This window comes from Oryctolagus cuniculus, chromosome 15, assembly GCF_051225735.1.
Source record: "Oryctolagus cuniculus isolate XC-2025 breed Fujian yellow rabbit chromosome 15, ASM5122573v1, whole genome shotgun sequence".
Classification (NCBI taxonomy): domain Eukaryota; kingdom Metazoa; phylum Chordata; class Mammalia; order Lagomorpha; family Leporidae; genus Oryctolagus; species Oryctolagus cuniculus.
The window spans coordinates 16,419,180-16,445,597 of record NC_142881.1 but is presented as its reverse complement, the minus strand read 5'-3'; the positions used below and the strand labels follow the sequence as shown (position 1 = coordinate 16,445,597).

General features: G+C 44.5%; 1 protein-coding gene across 10 annotated transcripts in view; it reads left to right on the top strand.

The window, feature by feature from the left end:
* Positions 1–24,999, top strand: part of PLEKHS1 (pleckstrin homology domain containing S1) — a 34,339-nt gene extending 9,340 nt beyond the window's left edge. For 3 of the 10 annotated variants that reach the window (XM_070057191.2, XM_070057193.2, XM_070057192.2), the window contains 11 exons: positions 4,857–4,945; positions 5,057–5,163; positions 5,811–5,945; positions 7,236–7,311; positions 8,169–8,333; positions 12,307–12,432; positions 14,495–14,598; positions 15,754–15,960; positions 16,614–16,715; positions 17,915–18,050; positions 21,662–24,999. In XM_070057191.2, coding sequence (XP_069913292.2) covers positions 4,857–4,945; positions 5,057–5,163; positions 5,811–5,945; positions 7,236–7,311; positions 8,169–8,333; positions 12,307–12,432; positions 14,495–14,598; positions 15,754–15,960; positions 16,614–16,715; positions 17,915–18,050; positions 21,662–21,838 — 1,424 coding nt within the window. In that variant the 3' untranslated portion in view covers positions 21,839–24,999. Of the gene's footprint in view, positions 1–4,553; positions 4,691–4,856; positions 4,946–5,056; positions 5,164–5,810; positions 5,946–7,235; positions 7,312–8,168; positions 8,334–12,306; positions 12,433–14,494; positions 14,599–15,753; positions 15,961–16,613; positions 16,716–17,914; positions 18,051–21,661 lie in introns of those variants that run through there. The other 7 variants (XM_089314329.1, XM_089314330.1, XM_089314333.1 and 4 more) reach the window with 7 other exon arrangements.
* The last annotated feature ends 1,419 nt before the right edge of the window (positions 25,000–26,418 follow it).

Sequence of the window (26,418 nt, the reverse complement as noted above, 5' to 3'; positions counted from 1 at the left end):
CAAAATTCTTTATATGACTTGAGTTTCTTTTAATTTATTAAGACTTGTTATTATGGTCCAGAATATGGCCTATCTTGATAAATGCTGCATGTCTCTTTGAGAGGATGTATATTCTCTTGCTATTAAATGGATTATTCTAGAAATATCAAGTCAAGTTTGTTGATAGTTTTGCTCAAGTCTACTAAATCCTCATTGATTTTCTACCTATGTTTTCTGTTAGTTACTGAGAGAGAGGTATTTAAATCTCTGGTTGTAATTGTGGATTGTCCATTTCTCCATGCAGTTCTATTAGTTTTTGCCTTACATATTTTAAAGGTCTGTCATTAGGTGCATGTATATTTAGGACTGCTATGGCTTCTTAGAATCAATGGATCTCTTTATTATTATGAAAAGAGCTTCCTTACCCCCGGTAATATTCTTTGCTTTGAAATCTACATTTATGTTAATGCAGCCATTCCAGCTTTCTTGTGATTAGTGTTAGCATAATGTATCTTTTTTTCTAAACTTTTACTTTTAAACTATTTGTGTCTTTATATTTAAAGTGTTTTTCTTGTAGGCAGCATAGAGTTGGCTTTTGTATTTTGTCCAGCTGACAATCTCTGCTTTTTAGTTGGGAGTGTTCATACCATTTATATTTAATGTGATGACTGCTATGGTCAGGTTTGAATGTATCATATTGTTATTTGTGTCCTGTGGTCTCACTTGTTATCTGCTCCTCCTTTCCAATGTTTCTGCCTTCTTTTGAAGTAATTCAGTTTTTAAAATAAGTTCATGTTATCTTCCTTGTTGGCTTTTAGTTCTAACTCTGTTTTGTTATTTTAATCATTGCCTTAGCGTTTATATAGATGTTAAAGATTAACATATTAAAGTCTAACTTCCAGTGATATTATATTATTTCACATATAATATATTTACAAAAATATATCTCCATTTTCCTCTCCTGCACACTATGTTACTGTTAGAAATCATCTTATTTATAAACCTGTTATCATCTGCACAATACACTGTCATTATTTTTGCTTGATCAACATTTTTAATTCTTTTTTAAAAAAAGTTTATTTATTTATTTGAAAGGAAGAGTTACAGAGGGGCAGGGGCAGAGGCAGAGAGATCTTCCACCCACTGGTTCACTCCCCAAATGGTCGCGACAGCTGGAGCTGGGCCAATCCAAAGCCAGGAGACAGGAGCTTCTTCAGGTCTCCTATGCAGGTACAGGAGCCCAAGGACTTGTGCCATCTTCTACTGCTTTCCCAGGCCATAGCAGAGAGCTGGATCAGAAGTAGGGCATCCTGGTCTTCAACCGGCACCATATGGGAAGCCGGTACTGCAGGCGGTGGCTTTATCTGCTGCGCCACAACGCTGGTCCCTTTAATGTTTTAAATAATAAGAAAAATATCTGATACATTTATACATGTAGTTGCAATTTCAGTGTTTTTCATTCCTTTTATAAATTCAGGTTTCCATCTGGCATCACTTGCCTCCTGCCTAAAGGACTTCCTTTTTTTTATTAAATTTTTTTTTACAGGCAGAGTTAGACAGTGAAAGAGAGAGACAGAGAGAAAGGTCTTCCTTTTTTCCATTGGTTCATCCCCCAAATGGACACTATGGCCGGCACACTGCGCCAATCCGAAGCCAGGAGCCAGGTGCTTCCTCCTGGTCTCCCATGGGGTGCAGGGCCCAAGCACTTGGGCCATCCTCCACTACCTTCCCGGGCCACAGCAGAGAGCTAGACTGGAAGAGGAGCAACTGGGACAGAACCGGCGCCCCAACCAGGACTAGAACCCAGAGTACTGGTGCCGCAGGCAGAGGATTAGCCTAGTGAGCCGCAGCACCGGCCAAGACTTCCTTTAGTGCAAGCTTCAAGATGATGAACGCTTTCAACTTCTGCATGTCTGAAAATGTCTTGAAATTGCCTTCATTTCTGAAAGAAACTTTTTACTCCATGCAGAATTCTGAATAATAGTTTTCTTCAGTATCTTAAATATATGACTTCACTTTTTCTTGTGTGCATTTCTGACAAGACATCAATACCATTGTCACTATCTGTGTTCTGCACGTATCTATTTTTTTCCCCACTGGCTGGTTTTGAGCAATTTGATTATGACGTGTCTTGGTGCACTTCTCTTCACAGATCTGTGTTTGAGGTTCATTGAAAGTCTTGGACCTTTGGGTTTATAAATTTGTAAAATTTTTATTTCTTCAGATATTGTTTCTGTCTCTTTCTCCCACTTCAAGGATTCCAGTTATTTTCATATGGCAATTGCCCACAGTCTCCTGGCACTCTTTTTGCTCCTTAATTCATTTTTCACTCTCTGTTTATTTTGAACATCCCTATTGTTATGTCTTCAAGTGCAATGAATCTTTTCCACTGCAATACTGAACCTCTCATTACTCCTGTTTCTCTATAACACTAGTTTTCATCTATAATGATTCACTTTGATTCCTTTCTATATCTTCATCTAATTTCTTTAAGATACAGTGATAATCACTGTTTCAATAACTTTCTCTGCCAATTCTAACATCTGGGCAGTTCTAGATTTGTCCTGGTTGATTGATTGTTCTCCTCATTATATGGCCTGTTTTCCTGCTCACTGCATGCCTGATCATCTTAAATTGATTACCAGACTTTGCCAATTTTACCTTATTGAGTGCCAGATACTTTTGCATTCCTAATGATCTTGAGCTTTGTTCTGGGATACAGTTCAGTTTCTGGGAAACAATTTGATTCTTTCAAGCTTTGCCTTTATGATTTGTTAGGTGGATCTGGAGCAGTCTGCGTCTAGGGCCTACCATCCCTCATGACTGACACAGACTCTCCCTGATGTCCTGTAAATTATAAGTGGTTCCAGTCCGGCTGGAGGGAACAGGCACTTTTTCTGGCCTTGTGCAAACACTAAATACAGTTCTCTCTAATATTTTCTAATGGTTATTTCTCTGACCTCAGGTAATTTCAGCACACATATATATTGTTGATCAATATTTTTGAATACCTGAAGGTGGTTGCATATACGGCTCTTTGGCTTAGCAAACAAAAGCAAAACCACATGCTATTGAAAATGAAATGGCAAAAGTGTTCAAGAGAATTTTCCCAAATGATAACTGCTTCTTTGTGTTAGAATTACAGGGAGTTTTAGTCTTTTCCATATTTTTTTTTTTTTTGACAGGCAGAGTGGACAGTGAGAGAGACAGAGAGAAAGGTCTTCCTTTGCCATTGGTTCACCCTCCAATGGCCGGCGCGGCCGGCGCGCTGCGGCCAGCATACCGCGCTGATCCGATGGCAGGAGCCAGGTACTTCTCCTGGTCTCCCATGGGGTACAGGGCCCAAGCACTTGGGCCATCCTCCACTGCACTCCCGGGCCATAGCAGAGAGCTGGCCTGGAAGAGGGGCAACCAGAACAGAATCCGGCGCCCTGACCAGGACTAGAATGCGGTGTGCCGGCACCGCAAGGTGGAGGATTAGCCTAGTGAGCCGCAGCGCCAGCCAGTCTTTTCCATATTTTCAAAACTGTCTCTAAGAAATATTTACTACCTTTGTTATTTAGAAATAAAATAATTAATGCGATTAAAATAAAGTTTATTTTTAAAAAAAGAGTTTGCTTCGTTTTCACATTCAGGCTTTAGGTCTAATTTGTCCTTTTTTTTGGAAATGGTTCCCTTTACTAAAGAATTAGAGCTCCCAGGCCAGTGTATGACACAGTGGTTATGTCACTGACTAGGTCACACACATCCCGTATCAGAGAGCTTGTTCAAGGCCTGACTGCAATTCTGATCCAGCTTCTGCTAACACACACCTTAGGAGACAGCTCGTGTCACTCAAGTACTTGACTCCATCAACCACATGGAAGACCCAGACTGAGTTCCTGGCTCCTGAATTTGACCTGGTCTACCCTGGACTGTTGCAGGCATTTGGGAAATGAACCTGCAGATGGAAGATCTCTCTCTCTCCACCCCGCTACCCTGTCTCTCTGCCTTTCGAATGGGATGGGAAGGGGAAAGAAGGGAAGGGCAGAGTAGGGCAGGGGAGAGGAGGAGAGGGAGGGGGGGATGGAAAGGGAAAGTAGACTTTCTTTATATTAAGTGAAATTAGAATCAAGATTTGATAGCAAAACTGCTGGGATCAATTATGTCAGGGTCTAGTAATTCTAGCTCTTCTTACCTTCCCTCTTTCCCCAGCAACTCCACCTGCCCCTTGCCCTTCCCCCAAATGCCTTATCACCTTATTTTACTTATTTTTAAATTTCTATTTATTTTACTTTTATTCATTTAAGAGAGAGAGAGAGAGAAAGACAAGCAAGATAGACAGGCAGAGATCTTCCATGTGCAGGTTCACTGCCCACGTGCCCACAACTACTTGAGTCATCACTTGCCACTTTCAAGGATGTGCACTAGCAGGAAGGTGGAATTGGAAGCAGAGCCACGACTTAAACCCATGCACTCCAGTACGGGATACAGACGTCCCAAGTGGTGTGCTAGACCTCTGTCACCTCATTTTAATGGCAGGTACTTTTGCATTTGTTTGTTAAGTCAAAGGCAGTGAGTGAGGAATTCCTTGTTCCTGCAGTGGGAAAGGAGAGAACCCACTGCACACATCCAGAGTCAACAACACACTCCAGAAATAGCGAGGCAGCAAGTGTGAGCTGAATACAGGTGCTTCTAAATGTCACGGAAGGAAGGCCTCCCTGATGGATGAGTAAGAACCGCACACTTGCTCCTTTGTTTTCTTGGGCTATTATAAATGCTCTTTTCAATAACTGAAGCAGACCCTTCCCGAGATGAACAATGTTTTCCAATGGAAGCAGTTCTTGTCAGAAATTTATGGGGGAACAAACTGAGTTCTGTTCACTTTCTTTTATTAGGAAAACAATTAACATTTTATTATGAAAATGAAGTCTACAAACAAGACTACTTTATCAAATCACCACCTCCTCAGCTTTTCTTCTCCGTGGTAAGGATTCACAAGGATTTAACAAGCCTCCCACCAGCCTCCTGAGCTCTTTGAAAATCCTTTCTCATCCTCTGAGATTTAACTGAGATGCAAAACCTTTTCATTTTTCAGCCCTCTTGGAAGAAACGGCTTTTCATCCTGTCAAAGAGTGGGGAAAAGGGCTTTAGTCTTTCCTATTACAAAGACCATCATCGTCGTGGTGCCATTGAACTTGATCGGTGTGTATCCAAGCAAGAAAACTTTTCTAACAACAAATGCTGTAAAGTCAAAGGCTAACAAGTTGCATGCAAACTGAAATTCGAATCATTGATTTGAAGAGTGAAAGGCTTCAAATTCATGATACTTGGAACTGAACAGGAGCTAAAATAGCGAGCACTTTGAGTAAAAGACAGTTCCTTAGCTCACAGTGTATGGTACAGTCTATAAATCTTTAATTAATAACAAGCATTCAGTTAAGAAGAATTTGGAGTCCTTTAATTCATGGGCAAGAAAGATGAGTTGAAATCACTCTTTTATTAAATCAAGACAGGTTTTTAGAAATTATTTAAATTGGATTTTTTTTGGTCTTCTCTTAAAGAAATTATGTACCCCTCAAATTGGAAAAGATCATGACTTGTGGAAACAAGAATCCATCTGAAATCAGAATTTTGGAATTAAATGTCAGGCTGAACAAAGCATTTTCAACTGATGATGAGCCAGATCCAAAATCCAAACTTATTTTCTAAAATTATTGGAAAATCTTCAAAACGTGGATCAAGCATGTCTAAAGCTTGATGCCATTTGAATCGTAATAGAAAACATCAGTCACTTGTCTTCTTGATGCTGCGTGTATGCTGTGTTCATACTTTCTGTCTATATCTAACAGAAATTCCAGTGTCGAAGTTGGCATAAGCAGCCAGGAAAAGATGCAATCTGTGCAGAAAATGTTTAAGTGCCACCCTGATGAAGTAATGTCCATCAGAACCACAAATAGGGAATACTTCCTCATCGGCAGTAGCAGGTGAGAAGTGAGATAACACAGCCCATCGCCCATGCGCAAGACAGAAACCAACCCCAGAATGATATACTGCAAACCAGTGACCAGATAAACACCCTCAGCAGGAACCGAGGGCCACACTCTCATACCTTGCCAGTCTTCATTACTTGTTAAAATACCTTGAAAAGTCCCTATATGAGTTTCCTCGGGCTGAGTGGCTTAAAACCAAGGAAATCAATTGTGTCACTGTTCTTGAGGCTAGCAGTTGGCAAGGCCACACTCTCTCTCTCTCCATGCTAGAAAAGGACTTTTCCAAGCCACTCTCCTAACTTCTGGTGGCTTCTTGGTTCGCAGCAGCAGAACTCCAGTCTACACACGATGTTCTCCTTGTGTCTTCTCTCTCTGTCCATACATCACCCTTTTTGTAAAGATTCAGCCATATTGGATCAGGAGCCCTCTCCACTATGACCTCATCTTAAGGAATCACATCTGTAACAACTGTATTTCCAGATAAGGTCACACTCTGAGGTACTGGGATCTGGGACTGGAATAAGTGAATGTTGGGAGGGACACAATTCAACCCACAATAGTCACTGTCACCCCAGATGGATTCCATGCGAAAGAACTCAATACACAACACCTGTACAACATGCAGCATCTACACATATGTCCGGAAGGGACTAAGTTCACCCTAAAGGAGTCTTCAGTTTTTAAGAGGGGCGCCAGGTGCCAGCAAAGGCACCGAGAGGTTGCTCTGGTTGAGGGGGTACCACCTATGGTGGGGAGACCACCTATGGAGGCCACGCAGCAAAGGCTGCAAATGCTAAAGCCGGAGTACGGAGAACCTTGATCTGCTTCAGATCAACCTCAGCTAGAATTTTCTTTTACCTTGTGAGCCAACAGAAAAGAAGGTGTGGTTTATGCAAATTCATTCAAGCACTCTCTTTGTCAACACAGCCATTCCCCAAGGGGAGGCACACCTGCGATACTTGCACAAAAATGCAGTGACAGGTTAGGGGACTCACTTAAGTACACAAAGGCAATCAGTGTCAAAGTCAAGGGCCCTAAACCCTGTGATTAAGACTCTGCCTTTCTACTTTTCTTCCTGTTCCTCTGCGCTTTCCTCACAGAGGTGGCCTCGGGGTTAATTCTAGTGTGCAAATGTGGAGGTGGCGAGGGCCAGTGGGTCCTAATTTCCCTGGTACCTGCTCCCACTGCTGTTCTAACCTTAATAAAAGAGTCCTTCTCTGAAGCAAATGGAGTGCAGATGCTATTGCTGCCACATGCCAGCTGAAAGTTTACTCCTACCAACAGGGAGAAGATTAAAGACTGGGTCTCCTTCATGTCATCATTTTGCCGGGATATAAAAGCCACACATCAGAGAGCAGAGGTGATGATCACTAATAAAATAACAGGGCGCCTGAACACAACCCTCTTTCAACAGGAAATAATGGTAGCTCTTTTCTTCCCCCCTCCTTAGCAACTGGTTTTAATACAAGGAATAAATAAGTGAGAAAAGTATGTCCTTGTTATTTTTTACGATTAACAATAGAAAAAAAAACTTTAATGTTTTATAAAAGAGCTAAAATACAGTCACTGCAGCTTCCCATCACTGTGGTAGGGGAGTGAAAGTTAACTGTAGCGTTTTTTCGTAGTAGCTACAATTACTGTATTTTTCATCATTATTATTCAAGGTGCATAACAAGCTTCCTTTTCAGTGACTAACTCTAGGGAAGTTTCTATACAATTTGTTTCAACTATCTTGAATTTTTAATATGTCTTTTTCATGCCAGTGCTAGTAGCTTTACATTTCTAGTTGATCTCATAAGATCCTTTGTTAATTTACCCTTTTAAGTCCTTTCCCAGGGGGATCTTTGGAAATGGAACTTTGGTCTCTAGGCATCTTTTTGGACTAGTTTTCTAGGTTTTTCTATGCTTACAGCAAAAGCAAAATCCAGGGAGAAAGCAAGGCATGTCCAGCGTAGATGCAAATGGTGAGAGCAGAGGGAAGGAGTGCAGATGGAGATAGAGTCGAGAAGACGGGCTGAGGGAAACTTGGCATCTTTGAAGGCCAGGCCAAGCTTCCTCAAAGGTTTGGGAACAGGAGAGAGCCCAGACCAGCTCTTGCCTTATAGAGATGGCACTGGCTTGCTGGCAGCACAAGCGTTAGTGCTGTGGGGAAAACGCTGGGGTGGGGAGGGACTAGAGGCACGGACACCCAGAGGAGAGACTGTTGCTTCATTCCAGACAAGAGATCAACCATGCCTGATGACACCACTCCTTTCTCCTAAGCAGAGGAAACTCCCAATGGGTGAGAAAAGGCCCACTTCAGACCCCAGCCCTCTCCTTGGTCTTCCCAGCACACTGCATGCTGTCGGCTCCACCTCGTCCAGGAAAAGCCTTCCAGGCATGGTAATCAGACTCACTTCTTCCCTTCTCAGGAACGCCATGTCTGGGAGGCAGCTGATGCTTCAAAATCTTACCAAGGAGCAGCTGGATTTGACATTGCCTATCTTCCTCAAAGCGTAATACACTATAAGAATGCACCAGCCCTGATATTTACCCTATATGTAGTTTGTCTCCCAAACCACAGTTGAACCTTATTGCTTGCCCTGCCTATCTCTGAACATTTTCATTCATTCTGGATTCTCTGGATGTGTGTCTGCATGTGCGAGGCTAAGTCAGGCTGGCACTGTTTTCCTTCCTTTCACACACAAGGCACAGAGACCTCTGTAGAGGGATCCCCAAACACTATTTGATTTCCTGCCACACTGTCTGTACTCCTCAGGCAAAGGCAAGTCCCTTATTCATTTCCTTCATTTATCCTGATCCGTCTTGCTTCTCATCATATCTTCAATATAAGGATTTTCAATATGTTCATGGAAAATGTGTATTATGAAAAAGAACTGTGCGTGGATTTCAAAACCTTCCTTTTCATCAAAATAAGCATCTTTTAATACATTTTTCCATGAACTTTAAAAAAGAGATTATTTATTTATTTGAAATGCAGAATGCAGAGCTAGAGAAAGAGAGAGAGAGAGAGAGAGAGAGAGAGATCTTCCATCTGGTGGTTACTCTCCAAATGGCCACAATGCAACGGCTGGGGCTCGGTCAGGCCAAAGCCAGGAGCCAGCAGCTTCATCCAGGCTCCCACATTGGGGCAGGGCCCAGGTAGTTGGGCCATCTTCCACTGCTTTCCCAAGCTCATTAGCAGGGAGTTGGATTGGAAGGGGAACAGCCAGGACTCAAACTGGTGCCCACATGGGATGCCGAGCTGCAGGCAGAGGCTTAGTCTTCTATGCCACAGCAACGATCTCTCCGTGAACTTTTTAAAGTCCTCTTGCGTATCACTACATCTTCCTTTGTAATTTGAGGATGTAGGATACAACACATCTGCCTCTTAAAAAAGATTTATATTTGTATACTGCATTTTTCTTGGATTTCTGGTGTTTCCAGCTTTGGATATCAATAGCAAACAGTCTGAGTGGTTTTGTTCTCCTGCACAGACACTAGTTCATCTGGTAGAGACATAGTCACTGACTTTCCCCTCTCTGTGGGTACCAAGCACAGTTAATAAGACTTGGTTTATTTTGTCTAGTTGGTAGCTCTTCAAGTATTTTAAAAGCTTTTCTTTTTTTTTTAAAGATTTATTTATTTATTTGAAAGTCAGAGTTACACAGAGAGAGAAGGAGAGGCAGAGAGAGAGAGGTCTCCCATCCACTGCTTCACTCTCCAGTTGGCTGCAATGGCCAGAGCTACGCCGATCCAAAGCCATCAGGAGCCAGGAGCCTCCTCGGGGTCTCCCACGCGGGTGCAGGGGCCCAAGGACTTGGGCCACCTCCTACTGCTTTCCCAGACCCATGGCAGGGAGCTGGATCAGAAGTGGAGCTTTGGCCAGCGCTGTGGCTCACTAGGCTAATCCTCCGCCTTGCGGCGCCGGTACACCGGGTTCTAGTCCCGATCAGGGCGCCAGATTCTGTCCCGGTTGCCCCTCTTCCAGGCCAGCTCTCTGCTGTGGCCAGGGAGTGCAGTGGAGGATGGCCCAAGTGCTTGGGCCCTGTACCCCATGGGAGACCAGGATAAGTACCTGGCTCCTGCCATCGGATCAGCGCGGTGCACCAGCCATGGCGGCCATTGGAGGGTGAACCAACGGCAAAGGAGGACCTTTCTCTCTGTCTCACTGTCCACTCTGCCTGTAAAAAAAAAAAAAAAGAAAAGAAAAGAAAAGAAAAAAGAAGTGGAGCTTTTTGTAGCATATCAAATTCACAGGGCCAAACGCCTCATCCCCATTATTCATACAGTGAGTAGAAACAGTGGTATGACAAAGGGTTAGAAAGGCTGCCTGTGTTCAGCAAATGCCTCTAGATTTTCATTGATGATATCCTTTGGCCCCCAGAGATTGAACTAGTCATTCTGTCTTTTCACACAATGTATCCACATCCAGTGAGTTTTCAACCAGTTTGAGAGTAGCATTTGCCTTGCTGGGTGTTGATATCATTACTGTTTGAATGAAGTAGATGCCTTTCTGTACCCCAAGTCAGCTGATCTGGCTCTAAGAGTGTCTTAGTCTATTTTCTGCTGTTGCAATAGAATACCACAGACTGGGTAATTTATAAGGAAAAGGAATTTATCTCTCAAAGTCTGGAGGCTGGATATCCAAGATTGAGAGGCTGCAATAGGCAAAGGCCTTGCTAAATCTTAACTTGGCAGAAGGGCAGCTGAGCCAATGCTACATACACAGAGAGGACGTCAGGTGAACTCAACATACCCCTTCGATAACTAACTCACCCTTGTGTTAGTGGCATTCTACCATCCATGAGGGCAGAACCCCCACAACCTCCTCATCTAATGCTGTAACAATGGCAATTAAATTTCCACATGAGTTTTGCAGGAGACAGCCAAAAGAGCAATGAGTTTAGAACTAGAAGAACAGACACAACTTAAATACAGGTGCTCCTCAACTTAAAATGGCAATTCCAGTGTGAGTTTCAGAAGTGGCATTCAAAAAAACACAGCAATAAGGTTAGAAATAGAAAAACAAATACAACTTAAATACAGATGCTGCTCAACTTACAATTGGTCTATGTCCCAATAAACCCACTGTAAATCGAAAATATGGTAAACTGAAAATTCATGGAATATAGCCTATTAGCATTCCCATTTAGCAGCACAGAACATTTTAGAGTCCCAGGTGTTTACCCGTATGACTGTCGGAATAATTGGGAAATGCCCCTTACAGCCACAGCTCAGCATCATGAGAGAGTAATATACCACATTTCGCTAACCTGGGGGAAAAAATAAAAACTCAGTGTCCAGCATTGTGGTATAGTAGGTAAAGCCTCTGCCTGCAGTGCCAGCATTCTAAATGGGTGCCAGTTCGAGACCTGGCTGCTCCACTTCCAATCCAGCTCTTTGCTGTGGCCTGGGAAAGCAGTAGAAGATGGCCTAAGTGCTTGAGCCCCTACACCTGTGTGGAAAACCTGGCAGAAGCTTCTGGCTCCTGGCTTCAGATGAGCCCAGCTCCAGCCATTGTGGCCATTTGGGGAGTGAACCAGAGGATGGAAGATCTCTTTCTCTGCCTCTGCCTCTCTGTTACTCTGCCTTTCAAATAAATAAATAATTTTTTTAAAAAAAATTGAAAGTCAAAATTTGAAATACGATTTCTACTGAATGTGTATCACTTTCACACCATCATAAAGTCAAAATGTCATCGTCTGAACTCTGACAAGTCAGAGATTATTTGCGCACAGATATTTGTAATCCCCTCCTTCAAGGACTCACTAGAGACCATTCAGGGTCTTTTGAAAACTCTATCCCCTGAGGCATTGTTTTTGGAAGACTTAAGTTTTACTTATAACGATTTTCCTTCCAACTACTACTTTAGTAGTGTCACGTGTGCCTGTTGGGGGAAGGAAGGCAATAACTGCTTGAACCTAGATAACCTTGAAGCCTATAATTCATACTGTCACACGGTCAACACTACCTAATTGCATTGCTATGGAAACAACAGAAGCATGTGAGCAAAACACTGAAGAACACCGAGCAGGGAGGGGAAAGGTGCAGGGCCCTAACTCTGGGTCAATTATCTTCTCAGATGGCACTGGGTGGGAACTGAAGAAAGATGAGGGTAGAAGACGCAACAACACAGCTGGGTGACTTAGCCTCCCACCCACAGGAGGAAACCAGGTGCTCTAAGTTCCAGCTCCGAGTGGTAGAGAAGAAGGTCTGAATCAGTTCAATGGGCTTCATGGATATAACTCTGGCAGATCCTCTGATCTTTTCAACTCATCTAATCTAAGATAGCTTTTCCAGAAAGTATGTGGTTTGATTCTTTTGCAAAGAAAAAGAAAACACTAACTCCTTCTTCAATATCTCTTCTATTTAGCATTTAACGGAAAACAGTTCTCCAGGATACAGGCAAAGTTATCCATCACATGATTTCTCCTCGAAGACCACAGAAGATGCAGAAGAAGAAAATTATTACCTCAGTCCTCGAAGTATTCGTTTAGAGGTAACCCCTTCCATCCATTAGTCACTCATGCCTACTGAGACCTGCCACGCACTACTCCTGAGACACTATGCCGGGTCAGTGGGAACAGGCAAATCAGACATAGCTGATGAGCTCATGACGCTGACACTCATAAAGGAGTAACCAGAGTCCAGGAAAGAAATGGCTCCGTGCTAAACAGAAGATGTTTATACAATGCCCAGAAGTGCATAAGGGGCGGGATAAGGGGGAGCTGACTTCCATAAAGATGACCATGGAAAGTTTCATGGAGTATATGATACTTGATCTTCCTTGCTGGGTAAAATTTGGACTTAGGGCTGACTCTGGGAGTCAACAGGATGCATTCTCACAGAATGAAAAATAGAAGCAAAGGAGCTTGGGTGATAAATTGTGTAGTATTCATTGATTAGTCTATTATGGATCAATTGGAGGCCCTTATTGAGTTCCTTCTGGGTGTTAGGCATCTACATGGTCTCTGCAATAATGAACCTGACATTCCCTGCTCTCTGAGCTCCAAGTCTTCTCCATTACCATACGATAATGCTACATGGGGCATGCGCAAAGTGCTCTGGAAGCAATAGGAAAGGGACAGATTCTCTCTCTCCACTGAAGCCAGAGAAGGCTTCAGAGATGGAATGGCCTTTGGTATGTGCAAGAATACTTCAGTTAGGCTGCAGCTTGGAGTGTGTAAATCACACAGTAGGAAATAAAACAGAGAGAGCGCCAGCCCATGATAGGTCTTGCATGCCGGGTTGACTTCATTCTGTGGGCAGTGCAGGGGCAGTGGTTACTCTGTCACAGGAAAACCCTGATTATCTTTCAGTCATTATTAACACAGTACCTATGTCCGCAGTGGTCTAGAAAGAAGAGACTGGAAGTGGGAGATAGGAAGGCAGAATGGGAAGGGAGGTATATCATTCCCCAAAATGGGGCTTTCTACTGTGTTCACACACAAAAAGTATTCTGAGTCACATAAGTTCTGGAAACACAAGTTAAAATGAGTTCAACATGCTTCTTACCAGCAGAATTTTCACAGCTTTTAGTATACAGTGGTGTATTACAAACAGCTAAGAGAGGTCCAAGATACAGCATTCCCCATGCTCATTTGCATATAGAATCCTCCTTTTATCAAAAATATTTTCCTCCTAGTGTTCCCTGGAACAACTAGGTTCCAGGTACAGATGTATATTCAGGTATAGTTTAATGGTACAGATGTATATTCAGCATCAGTTCTAAGCCTGGTGCTTGCTAGGTACTTTATAGAATGCAAAGTCCAGCAAGGCAGACAAAACTAACTTAAGGAACAAAAGGAAAAAGTACAAAATAGCAATGGAAATTTAGAGCAAGGAAAGATCAGTGTGGCTAAGTAGATCGGAGGCGGCTGTGACACTTCAGTCAAACAATTTCAGTTGGCAAACGAGTAAAGGGCATTCCAGTGAAGGAAATAGCATGGATGCGGAGACAAGAGGGGCACCATCTGTAGGGGAAGATGTGCATGACTGGAAGTTTGGTCCAGTTATTGGCTTAATGATGAGCTTGGTAGGCAGGTCCTGGGGGTTTTAAGCAACCATTGCTGCAAATGCCTCTTGGTTCTAAGGAGTTGATGAGTACCTCCCAAAGGCAATCATTTCTGGGGTTCTCACAGCCTCCTGAAGGAATTTAAAGCACTTATGAGCACAGTACCCAGAGACCAGCTCTGCAACGTCACTGGGTCTCTGACACAGCCAGGTTCTGTGATTCAGTAGCATAACTGATGGGGTGAAAGCATTTAAGCCATGAAATGCCTAGTGACAAAGGGGAAAACAGCAGTTCAGCCCAACACAAGACTTTTATCAGGAGCATGGGGGAACCCAGGAGGAGAAAATGGACTCTGGGTCAGCCAGAGGCTTTGCTGGTCTGTCCAGTGTGGGTAAGGTTGGCTGGTACCCCCCAGAAGAGAACCGCTGTTCATCCAGTGGTGGACGTACTTCCTATTTCATAGTCAAGAGCCACAATGTTAGGGTAGGAAGGCGCCTGCCTGACTGGCTGACCTGAACCCTTACTTACGTCTGCTTCTCTTGTTCAGTTGGACAATATTGATTCTGCTGGTTCGGATGACTCTATCAAACCTGGTTGTTCAAAACAGGTCTCCATGAGATCTGAGCATCATTACATGTCAATGAAATCCTGGTAAGTAAAACTGCCATCTTAAAAATAGATATAACTCATCTATTATGATGGAATAATTACTGCCAATTCATTTTAGTAGGTGATAAACAAATGCAAAACATTACCACAGACCAAGCTTGAGATATTATTCAGTATAGGCTGAGTATCACTGATCTGAACTGCTTGGGACCTGAAATATTTCAGGTTTTGGACTTTGGAATGTTTCCACATACATAATGAGATATATTGGGGATGGGACCCAAGTCTAAAAACACATTCCTTTATGTTTTATTTACCCCTTTTCCATATAGGCTGAAGGTAATTTTATACAAATCTTTAGTGCGCCTGCATTTTTTTTTTTATTTTTTGACAGGCAGAGTGGACAGTGAGAGAGAGAGACAGAGAGAAAGGTCTTCCTTTTGCCGTTGGTTCACCCTCCAATGGCCGCCGTGGCCGGTGCACCGCGCTGATCCGATGGCAGGAGCCAGGTGCTTCTCCTGGTCTCCCATGGGGTGCAGGGCCCAAGCACTTGGGCCATCCTCCACTGCCCTCCCTGGCCACAGCAGAGAGCTGGCCTGGAAGAGGGGCAACTGGGACAGAATCCGGCACCCTGACCGGGACTAGAACCTGGTGTGCTGGCGCCGCAAGGCAGAGGATTAGCCTAGTGAGCTACGGCGCCGGCTGCTCCTGCATTTTGACTGCGAACCTGGTCGCATGAGATCAGCGGTGGAATTTTCTATTTGTGGTGATATATCAGTGCTGAAAAGCTTTTGGATTTTGAAGCATTTTAGCTTTGTGGATTAGGAATGCTCAACCTGTACTCTCAAAACAAGAAAATGTGGGAATGATTTTTCTACCCACAGAAAACCGCTGGTGACAAATTCAGGACATTCTCCATCTGGGGAAGCTGTTTGCTATTTTGCATTTCTGTCTCCCACACTTTCACTCTGTCCCTCTAAACCCTACAAAGGGTTATTTTGAGTCCATATCCATTTTTAGAAGGAAAGTTTATTGGATTTGATTCTAACTGTGGCTGTGATTTTGATAGTTGGACATACTTCAAGCCCTTGTTAGTTTTCACATGGCTGTTAGCTACTTAAATGACACATACAACAGAATTTTGTAAGTAGATACGCTAAAAAAAAAAAAAAAAGGGTTTAACTTTTTATACTCCAGTTTTTTCGAGGAAACACCCCAGGAGTCTGCTGAAAACCAAAAGGAGTTCCAGATTCTTCCAGAGACCCAGGACAGGGGACTTCACCTGCAGGAACAAGGCTTGGGAAGTGATTCGTGTCTTACACCTGCCAATACAGAAGCACAGACCACAAATGACAAAAAGGGGTTGGCCTCACTCACTGTTGTGCAGTTGTCTATCTTAATCAAGTAAAGCTCTTCTTTCTAAAATTGTATGGCCCCTAAGAGCAAGGTGGTCTTCCTTTATTTTTTTTTTTTTAAATTTTAAAATAGTTCCTAAAAATTTCCTGGCGAGCCAAGAATCTGACCAGCTTTTCCCTGTCACTGATGCTGTGGCCAAGGAAGTTAGCAGAACTAGAAGCAGAGCAGTCCCCTGGGCTGGGGGTGGTATTTTAAAAAAATTTCCCTGGCTAGTCTTTAGGGTACTGTATCTTTGGACATGCACTCATCTGAATGGCCTATCACCCACGTTTTACATTAGCACAATTACAGGTATGCAAGTCACAGGAGGTTGGGGTGTAGACTGGGGGGGGTGCTCTTCTCTGTCCCTTCTTCCTTGGAATCACTGCTATCAGAGAAATATGCAAACTGACCAATTGAGCCCATTTTTGCCTCCCTTCCATTGCCTGTCATCCACTACGGCTCTCCAGGGGGTGGGGGAGGACTTCAGTGATTACTTGTTGATGAGTTGAATTCATATTTTCTTACAAATATGTTTCAGACAACATTGAACTGGAAAATATCATTTCAGAAATCGGAGGCCAAAAGTCTTCTCAGAAAGTGCAGGTCAGAGCCAGGGACCATTTGCCTGATATGACTTTTACAAATGTTTTGTCTCATAGTAACATCCCTGATGAAAGCCAAGTGGAGAAACTGAACGTGTTCCTTTCTCCTCCTGATATCATAAACTATCTTGCTCTCATAGAAGCTGCAGGACGAATATGGTAGGTCAGAGTTCTGGTTGTTACTGCTTATAAATGGGCTTTATGGACAGAAAGAGATCAGTTACAGCTCGGAATACTGTGTTTGACAAGACTGACCACAGAACTTGGACTGTTGTGTTTCGTTGTCACAAATCTTTGATGGAAGCAAAAGGAAGGGTATTGCACAGAGAGTTGTTTGGGAGGTGAGTGGGTGGAAGAGGACCCAAAAGTCCAAGAAACAGAATTCTGATTTCTCAATCAGGTAAGGAAGAATAGCAGGGAGTACACATGGTTCAAGGACGTCACTCCCACTCATGGCACGATGATGAGCAAGAGTGGGGGAAATGAGAATCAAAGGGCCAACAGAAACAGGCCTACCAGTGACTCAGATTTCCAGATACCAGCTAAACATCTGCTGGCAGGTGACTCAGATGCAGAGGTCATGTGGCAGAGAATTTCCTTAATCATTAAGGAAATCACATTTTAAAAATGACTTTCCAATTCCTTTTGATGGGAGGTTACCCTTTCATAAAGGAGGAAACACCACACATGAGTTGTCTTATCAATTCTAAGTGAGTAGGAACCACAACCTTCCATGTTTACAAATTTCCCATAATCTAAGGCTCAATCAATGCTTGACCAAGACTGTGGACTTCTCTGTGACTGAGCTCGCGCTTTCATTAGTTCCTTTATTTGATTATTAGGTATTTATTGTGTAATCATTATGTACTAATTCCCAACAAACACTTACTGAGTACCATCTGTTTATTTGGAACTACAAGGTTATAAAAATTAAAAAAAAAAAAGGTGATCCCATACTTCTGGGATCACATAGTCTGGCAATGCATTTAAAGACATATATACATATATATATATATATAGAGAGAGAGAGAGAGACAGAGACAGAGAGGTAAAGATATATATATATATAAAGATATATAAGATATATATATAAATAAATACAATGAGGTATGTCCACAATACAATAGATTCAAGGACGGGGGTGGTTCATTATAGAAAAGGAAATGGAACATAGGACTTTGAGAGGTGGTGTGATTTGATCTGGACTTGGAAGAAAGGGTAAGCTCCAGCCATAGTGAGAGAGGAATAGCGAGTCTGAGTAGAAAACAGACATAGCTGGGCTCCAGGCCCCACCTATGCCCTGCCCTCCCAGGGAGCTTGGTCTCACACTGGTGTTGGTCACTGTATTCCCTCTGCAGCGTGGCTCGGTGGGAAGGCCCCCCGCACCTGGGGTGCTTATTCTGCCACGGAGATCATGTTTTGGCAGTGAATGACCTGAAGCCCCAGAGCCTGGAGGAGGTCTCCTTGTTTCTCACCCGTTCCATCCAGAAGGAGGTGAGTCCTACTGATCTACTCTGGCCAAGGTAGGTCTATGCCAGGAGGAACAAGAGCAAGGTCTTACACTGAGCCTGAAAGGTATCAGAATACAGATGAGGCTTGTCCTTCTTCTGCCATCAAGTGTGAATAACTGGGGATGTTCTTTTAGTACTCTTCCAAAATTCTTTCCTATCAAGTAGATTTAGAACAAGAACCAGGCTAGGAGAGAGAGCGCACCTGGGTCTGGGACCTCAGAAGTAGCACAAGGTGGCAAACAGGGCTTTCATAGACTCAGAATGGCTCAGGGTTTGCAAACCAAATTGACTCCTTTAGTCAATCTGCGCTTCAGTTTTCTCTTATGTGAAATTAGAGATGATAACAGTACCAGTTGTTGGAGAATTAAATGAGATGATACGTGTAATGTGCTTACAATAGTGACTGGCATGTATTAGGTGCTTGGTACAGTTACTATTATTTTCACTTCTAATTCTTTTTGTAGAGTTTATTTATTTGAAAGGTAGAGTGACAGTGAGAAAGAAAGGGGGTGGGGTGGGGGGGCCAGAGCCCTTCCATCAACTGGCTTACTTCCCAGATGCCCACAACCACTGAGCCTGAGCCAGTGTCAAACCAGGAGGCGGGAACTCCTTCCTTGGTGGCAGACACCCAAATACTTGAACCATCACCTGCTGCCTCCCAAGTGTACATTAGCAGGAAGCTGGATCAGAAATAGGGGCAGGACTCAATTCCAGGCACGCCATGTGGGATGCAAGTATCCTGCTGTGCCACAGCATCCACCCTACTTTTACTTCAATTTCTGTAGGTCCTGGAATTTGGACAGGTTCACCTTTTCAAGCCCCCATTTCCTCTCCTAAGAAGTCAACATAGCCATATGTTCCTCTGAGAGTTCACAGCTATAATACGTGGGTATGTCCTGGGTGTGTATGTTTTTAAAGGGCTTGTCACAGGGCCAATGTTGTGGTACAGCAGGTAAAGCTGCCACCTGCTATGATGGTGTCCCATATACATGCCAGTTCGAATCCTGGCTGCTCCACTTCTGATTCATTTCTCTGTTTATGCACCTGAGAAAGCAGTGGGGTATGGCCCAAGTCCAAGTGGGAGACCCAGAAGAAGCTCTTGCTCCTAGCTTCAGACTGGCCCAGTTCCAGCCATTGCAGCCATTTGGATAGCAAACCAGAGGATGGAAGACCTCTCTCTCTCTCTCTCTCTAGCTCTGCCTTTCAAATAAAAAAATAAATCTAAAAAGGGGGGAGGCTTGTCATGATCTTGCCTAGTGAGACAGTCTCCATCTTCTTCCTTCATTCATCTAATTTTATTTGTCATGGGCCCCACTGTCATGGGAAAATCACTGCCTTTTTCTGGGTCTCAGTTTCTTCTCTTTAAAGTGAGGGGCTGATTTTCAAACTGTACTTCTTGGAGCCCTGGGCTAGGGGTGGGAGAGAGGACAAGAAGACAGTGTGCTAAGGATTCAACTTGAGAAGTCCACCTTTATCATTCACATTTCTTTGAAAGGATAAGCCTCCAATACTGCTCTATCCTGTTAGCCTTCCTTGAAGAAACTGCTCCTTGGCTTAAACTTTTGGAAAACCACTAAACTGAATGGGCTCCCAGATTTCTTCTGGCTCTGAGGGTTTATGCATAGTGTCAAGTGTATACTGCCTATATGTCTTATCTCCTCTCCAGTACACAATATCCCTATGGGTTGGATTAAACTTACTATTCATATTATCTAAGTGGGTAAACCAGTAAGGATGAGGGAGTTACCAAAGACACATAACTAGTAAGTGGCAGACAACAGAGAGGAAGAATGAAGAGAGAGGTCTATTTGAGAGGTCAAAAAGGTGTCAGAGGGGTGGTGTTTGTCTTAGGTTTTGAAGACTGGAGAGGAGTTTATGTGGGGAAAAGGGAGTACCTTTTAGGGACACAATCCAACCAGCTGGAAACCGTAATACATTTCCTCAGCCAAGGACTCACATTGGAATCAAGCGGTCAACATCATCATTTGTACTCTTCTGAAATTTCGCAAGTGATACTCAGACTCAGAGATCCAGCCATTGGCTCAGAAGCCAAGAGAAGAGGTTTTGCCTGGGAATAGCAGATCCAGGAACCCTACCTGAGGGCTCACGACTGCACTTTGTCATGGTTGCCTCTCTAGTCACAGGCAGGGGGAGGAGGCGCCGGCATTTCTGCTGGCTCATTCTACCTCCCCCCTCTTTCAATGAGAAAACAGGGCCTGCAGCAAAGCAGCCTCCTGGTGGCTCACGGAAACTGCTGATGCAAGAAAAAGCAGCATTCGCACAAGGGGGCCTCCCCCTTCCCCTAATGCCCTAGGCCCCAGCCACTCTGATGTCCTCAAATTCCACCATGGGGAGTCCCCAGCCTGGGGGGTTAGGGAGCCTGCTGGTAACACTAGGGGGCTGACCTTCTACGCGGGCTGGCTCTAAGACTCAGATCTCCTCAGCCCCCAAAGAGGGAGGGAATATTTATTTCGGGGAGAAAGTTTTCAGGGGAGGGAGAATTTATTAATAAAAGAAATTTTAACTGGATGTTAGGGAGAAATAAAGGGGGATGGGGGATTCCGCTACTTGGTCAGCTGGAAAATCAGGAAGTGGCCCTCTGTCCCCTCCACCATCCTTGCTCACTTCTTAGTGTTAAAATGGATACTCAACCCTCTTCTAAGATTCAGACCCCTGGTCCTGGGAAGGGAACAGAGGCTGGAAGAGGGAGTAGAGGACAGGAGGGCGCCCATCATCCCTAATGTTCAGCAGCACCTGAGTCCATGAGGTTTCCTTCCCTTCCTGGAGCTGGCGTGGGGCTGAAGGGCAGACAGTGAAGGGAGACGGGGCAGACGTGAACAGGCAGGGGGCAGGTGTAGGTGTGAAGGAGGACCTGCCAGACAGCAGGAGAAATTCAGCCAACTTCCATTTCCTCTCATTGTATCTGGAGCTGCTCCTTGTAGTCTCTTTGCTGGTTTCAAGAGGCCCTTTTGGCCAGCGCCGCGGCTCACTAGGCTAAGCCTCCACCTGTGGCACCGGCACACCGGGTTCTAGTCCCGATCAGGGCACCAGATTCTGTCCCGGTTGCCCCTCTTCCAGTCCAGCTCTCTGCTGTGGCCAGGGAGTGCAGTGGAGGATGGCCCAAGTGCTTGGGCCCTGCACCCCATGGGAGACCAGGAGAAGCACCTGGCTCCTGGCTTCGGATCAGCGTGGTGCACTGGCCACAACGGCCATTGGAGGGTGAACCAACGGTAAAGGAAGACCTTGCTCTCTGTCTCTCTATCTCTCTCTCTCACTGTCCACTCTTCCTGTCAAAAAAAATTTAAAAAAAAAAAAAGAGGCCCTTTTAATCCTGGTGCCCGTCAGCCTCTCAGAGCACCACCTATGCTCTCTGGATCTTCCCGAAACACTCAGCCCAGTGGATGCAGAAAAATAAATACCCATCTTCCACCTGAATATGCAAGTCACCCCAGCCTCCTCAGGCCCGGATATTGGAATCCGTTAAAGGAGTTTCTTCCAAAACATCTTCAAGGGGTGTCATTGAGGACAGATCAAGACACAGAAACCCTGGGGACAATCTTGCATCATTTAGTTTTCTTGCTTCTTATGTTTTAGAAAGTAAAACTCACCATCGGCCGGATCCCAAATTCCGAGAAATTTCATGGTCTAGCCTGCACCTGCTCCCTCAAATACCAAGGAGTTGCAGCTCTTCAACAGAAGTCTGATCTGGAAAGGATCCTAAAGAGGAGTCCAGCCCTGAAAAAGGGCCAGCAAAAAGGAGCTGAAGATTAGCCTGCCAAGGACCCACTGTGGCAGAACCAGGCTGGAGTCTAGCTTGTGTGCCTGCCTCGGCCACGCGCTGCCCTGGGATGTGAGACAAGCCAGCACATCTCCCTGAATCCCATGTCTGCATCTCCACAGTGCGTATGGCCATCCCCTTTCTGGCCGTTGCAACAGGGATGTTGAGAGGGTCAAGTGGGATAATGACTCGGGAACACCATGGAAATGGAAAGCCTTATTATCTAAGACATTGTCCCAAACACGACTGACAGATTGGGTACAGCCCCTCATCTGATTAATCCATGCTACGTGCTCTGTCAGATCGTGGTCCACACAATCCTTTCTTTGTCAGGGCCCGTACAGTTGGAAGTACTCATTCCGGGAAAGCAAGATTCCCCAGAGGGATGTGATACCCTGTCAGCCTTCTCAAACCCCTCCTGTGACTTATCATCCCCAGGGGCCAGGATGCTGACACCAAGTGGCCTCTTGGAATCAGGAAAGATCTGGTTTTCTTAAAGACCCAGTCGCTGTTTGAGAAGTTTAAGCATTTTGGGTCATAACCTGCTAAGACCTGCTTGCTTTCCAAGTAACAGGAAAATTACTTAGCATCTCTAGGTTGGGGAGTTCTTAACTCACTGATGCATTAACAAATGGATCCTGGCAGGCCAAGGGAACCAGATCATTTTCCATAAGGAGGAGAGCAAAAGCAAAGAGCGAAAGCAGGGGGCGGTTGAGCCTGGAGAGCGTGAATTACCGTGTTGTCATTTCACCCGGAAGAAATCAAGGCCCCCAACGTTGAGTGATGTGCCCTCCTGGTAGTTCCAAGTTTCAGAGTTTTGGAGGGGCAAAACCGAGAATCTAAAGCCAGCTGTAGGAAACAAACGTCCTGAACTTCATCAGGTGTTTCAATTTGGATTTGCAGAGTCCTTCAGCACTTAGAAGGGACACTCAAATGTAGTTCATTGTCATCTAAATTGTACAACATTCTCACGGACATGCTCTATTGAACCTACTGTACTCTAAATGCTTCTAAAAATGAATGTAATAGAAATGCTCATCCAATGATGCAAAGATACCTGAAAAAAGGTTACTGTACAGCACTGTGGCATTATTTGTAACATTATTTCTATAAATGTCTTTTGCTTAATTATGATTTCATATAATTGAACACCACAGATGTTAAAAAATTTGACATGTACAGTTGTGGAAAAAATCATCATGATATATTAAGACTAAAAAAGGAATTTGCAGTACGATAGTTATAGCTTTATCCTATTTTTATAAAAATCCATTATACTTAGTGAAATAAGCCAGTCCCAAAAAGACATATGTTTTCCCTGATCTGAGGTAACTAATAGAGTACCTAAAATGTAATGCACTGGAGTGGAATGGACATTGTAAGATCTGATGATTGTTTACAGCCCTTGTCTCTTCCATTGAGGAACTGTTTTTTTTTTTCTTCATACTGTTTGTTGATCTCTTTTACTTAGTATAGTGTTAACTTTAAGACCTTAAGTAAACTGAAAATAGATCTTTGTAAAAATGATGAGTGGGAATGGGAGAGGGAGGAGGAAGAAGGGTTGGAGCGTGGGTGGGTGGGAAGTAGCATTATGTTTCTAAATCTCTATATATGTAATCCATGAAACTTGTATAACTTAAATAAAATAAAAAAATAAATTTTTGGTGTTTGTATATACAAGGGTGCTTCTGAAAATTGGTGGAAATGGAATTAAAAGATAAATGTATTTGGTAGCAAAAATAATTGAAATCCATGAATATATAAGGTTTTCAAAAAGTTCATGAAAAATGTGTATTATGGAAAACTGCATTTCATACTAATTTTTTTGCATGAAAATAAACTTATTTTTATTCTTTTTTTTTTTTTGAGAGGCAGACAGAACCAGCTGTCAACTGCTGGCTCACTCCCCAAATGCCGGCAAAGCAGGGTCTGGGCTGGGCTAGAGTCAGGAATCAGGAACTCAATCCAGGTCTTTCCGTGGGTGATGGTGAGCTAATCACCTCTGCCATCACCAGGCCCTCCCAGGATCTCCATTGGCAGGAACCTAAAATCAGGAACCAGAGCTGGGAACTGAACCCAAGCACCACAATGTAGGATATAGGTGTCTTAAAAACTAGGCTAAACGCCCACCAAACTTGCCATGAATTTTTTGAAATACCTTTGAATGTAAATATGTTCATAAAATTTCCCCCACCACCATGAGGGAAAGAGATCCCTTACAGGGCAGTTGTAAAGTTTAAATACATTGTCCGTGGCCAACTCTGTGCCATAGCAGGTAAAGCTGCCACCTGCAGTGCTGGCATCCCATATGGGCACCGGTTCAAGTCTTGGCTGCTCCACTTCTAATCCAGCTCTCTGCTATGGCCTGGGAAAACAGTAGAACATGACCCAAATCCTTGGGCCTCTGCACCCACGTGGGAGACCTGGAAGAAGCTCCTGGCTCCTGGCTCCTGGCTTCGAATTGGTACAGCTCTAACCATTGAGGCCAATTGAGGAGTGAACCAGCAGATGGAAGCTCTCTCTCTCTGCCTCTCCTCCTCTCTCTGTGTAACTCTGACTTTCAAATAAATAAACTTTTTTTTTTTTTGACAGGCAGAGTGGATAGTGAGAGAGAGAGACAGAGAGAAAGGTCTTCCTTTTGCCACTGGTTCACCCTCCAATGGCTGCCACGGCTGGCGCACTGCGGCCGGCGCACTGCGCTGATCTGATGGCAGGAGCCAGGTGCTTCTCCTGGTCTCCCATGGGGTGCAGGGCCCAAGCACTTGGGCCATCCTCCACTGCACTCCCTAGCCACAGCAGAGAGCTGGCCTGGAAGAGGGGCAACCAGGACAGAATCCGGCACCCCAACCCTGACTAGAACCCGGTGTGCCGGCGCCGCAAGACGGAGGATTATCCTAGTGAGCCTCCGCGCCGGCCATAAACTTTTAAAAATAAATAGATACATCGCCTGCCATGTCCTAACAGTCAGGATTACTTGTGCTGCTGCTGCTCTGACATCCTTTTCTTTCTTCGTGTAGAATAATGCATCTTTAGGGGTTTAGGAATTATCTCTCATGAATTTGATAAGGGTTGGCTATGGAAGAAGAGAGGCATTTCTGTGATTTTTGAATTTTTTTTTTTGCAATGAGCATGTCACTTTAATAATAAAAAATATACAAACATAAAACAAGTGTGTGTGTGTGTGTGCGTGTGTGTGTGTATTTCAAAACCTTCATAAGCAAGAGATCAAGCTACCTCAATGAAAGAATTAAAAAAATGTCAAGGGGAGCAGGTGTCTGGCCTAGTGGTGAAGACGCCCACGTCCCACATTGGAGTGCATGGGTTTGATTCCTGGCTCTGGCTCCTGACCCCAGTTTCCTGCTATTGCAGACCCTGGGAAACAGCAGGTGATGGCTCATGTAACTGGGCTCTTGCCCCCCATGTGGGAGACCTGGATTGAGTTCTTGGCTCCTGGCTTCCCCTGGGCTGTTACAGGTGTTTGGGGAGTGAAGCCACAGATGAGACCTCTCTCTCCCTCTGGCTGTCTAGTTAATTTAAAAAGTTAAAGTATTGCGGTAAAACCACCTGAGAGCCAATCATGTGGGTGGATACACCACTTTGAAGCCCAAAGATCCCTCCCCTGGTATACTCAGAAGAATACACTGCGATGCAAATAAAAGCTAAATGGAAACGGGGGACAAACCTCAGTCATCAGGGCCTTCCACCCCCTCTCTGGGGCAAAGAAGAGCCTGGGGCTTAAAGAGCTGGAACAAGGTCGCAGAACTCCCGGCTCCCGCCCCTTGCTCTTCCCAGCACACCCCGGGGAGGGCAGTCAGCCTGCTCCTCTCCACCTTCTCCTGATCCCAGAACTTTCCACTCGCAGCAGAACCAGCCAGGGTACTTGTAAGGAGGAGTCTGCTCTGGGGGCTTCTCCCATAGCGGGGGGTGGGGTTCGTTCCTAAGAGGAAATCTCAGGGCAGGTGCTAATGGCCCCCAAGCCCAAAGATTCTGATTTGGTAGCTCCAGTGTGGGGCCCTAGAATCTGCATCCTAACAGTCACCACTAGAGGACTGGGGAATAGACATTGTGAGTGAACTCGTGCCTGGGGGTCTGTGGAGGGGCACACAAGTCCTTTGTGGAGTGACCCTTTGGTTTCAGTGGTTCTATAACAGGCTAACGACCATCATCCCCTCCCCAACTCCCAAAATAACTCAGTTCTCCAGGAAGAAGCTTAATTTCTGCTCCAGGCTGTCTGTCTGCAGCTTGGAGAACAGTGCAACCAGGTCCTGGGAGAAGCAGCCCTGCCTGGACTGGCCGCCGCCCCAGCTGCTGGACAGTAGAGTGTCCTGCAGCTCAGGCTTTGGGCAAGGTCGCCTCTGCCTGCGAGCCTCCTTGTCTAGGTCCTCATCGTCCCTTGTGCTCCCCTTTTTCCAGAACCAGAGGTTGCCACACTTCTCTAAGATACAACTTCTTTCTTCTAACAATGGTTCCTCACAGAACTGGCCACCAGTAGCCAAGCCTTTGTCCCAGAGCCCTCCTCTGTTACCCGGCTGAGGCTACGCAGTTGGGAGAAGATCTGCAGGTTGGCCCTGAA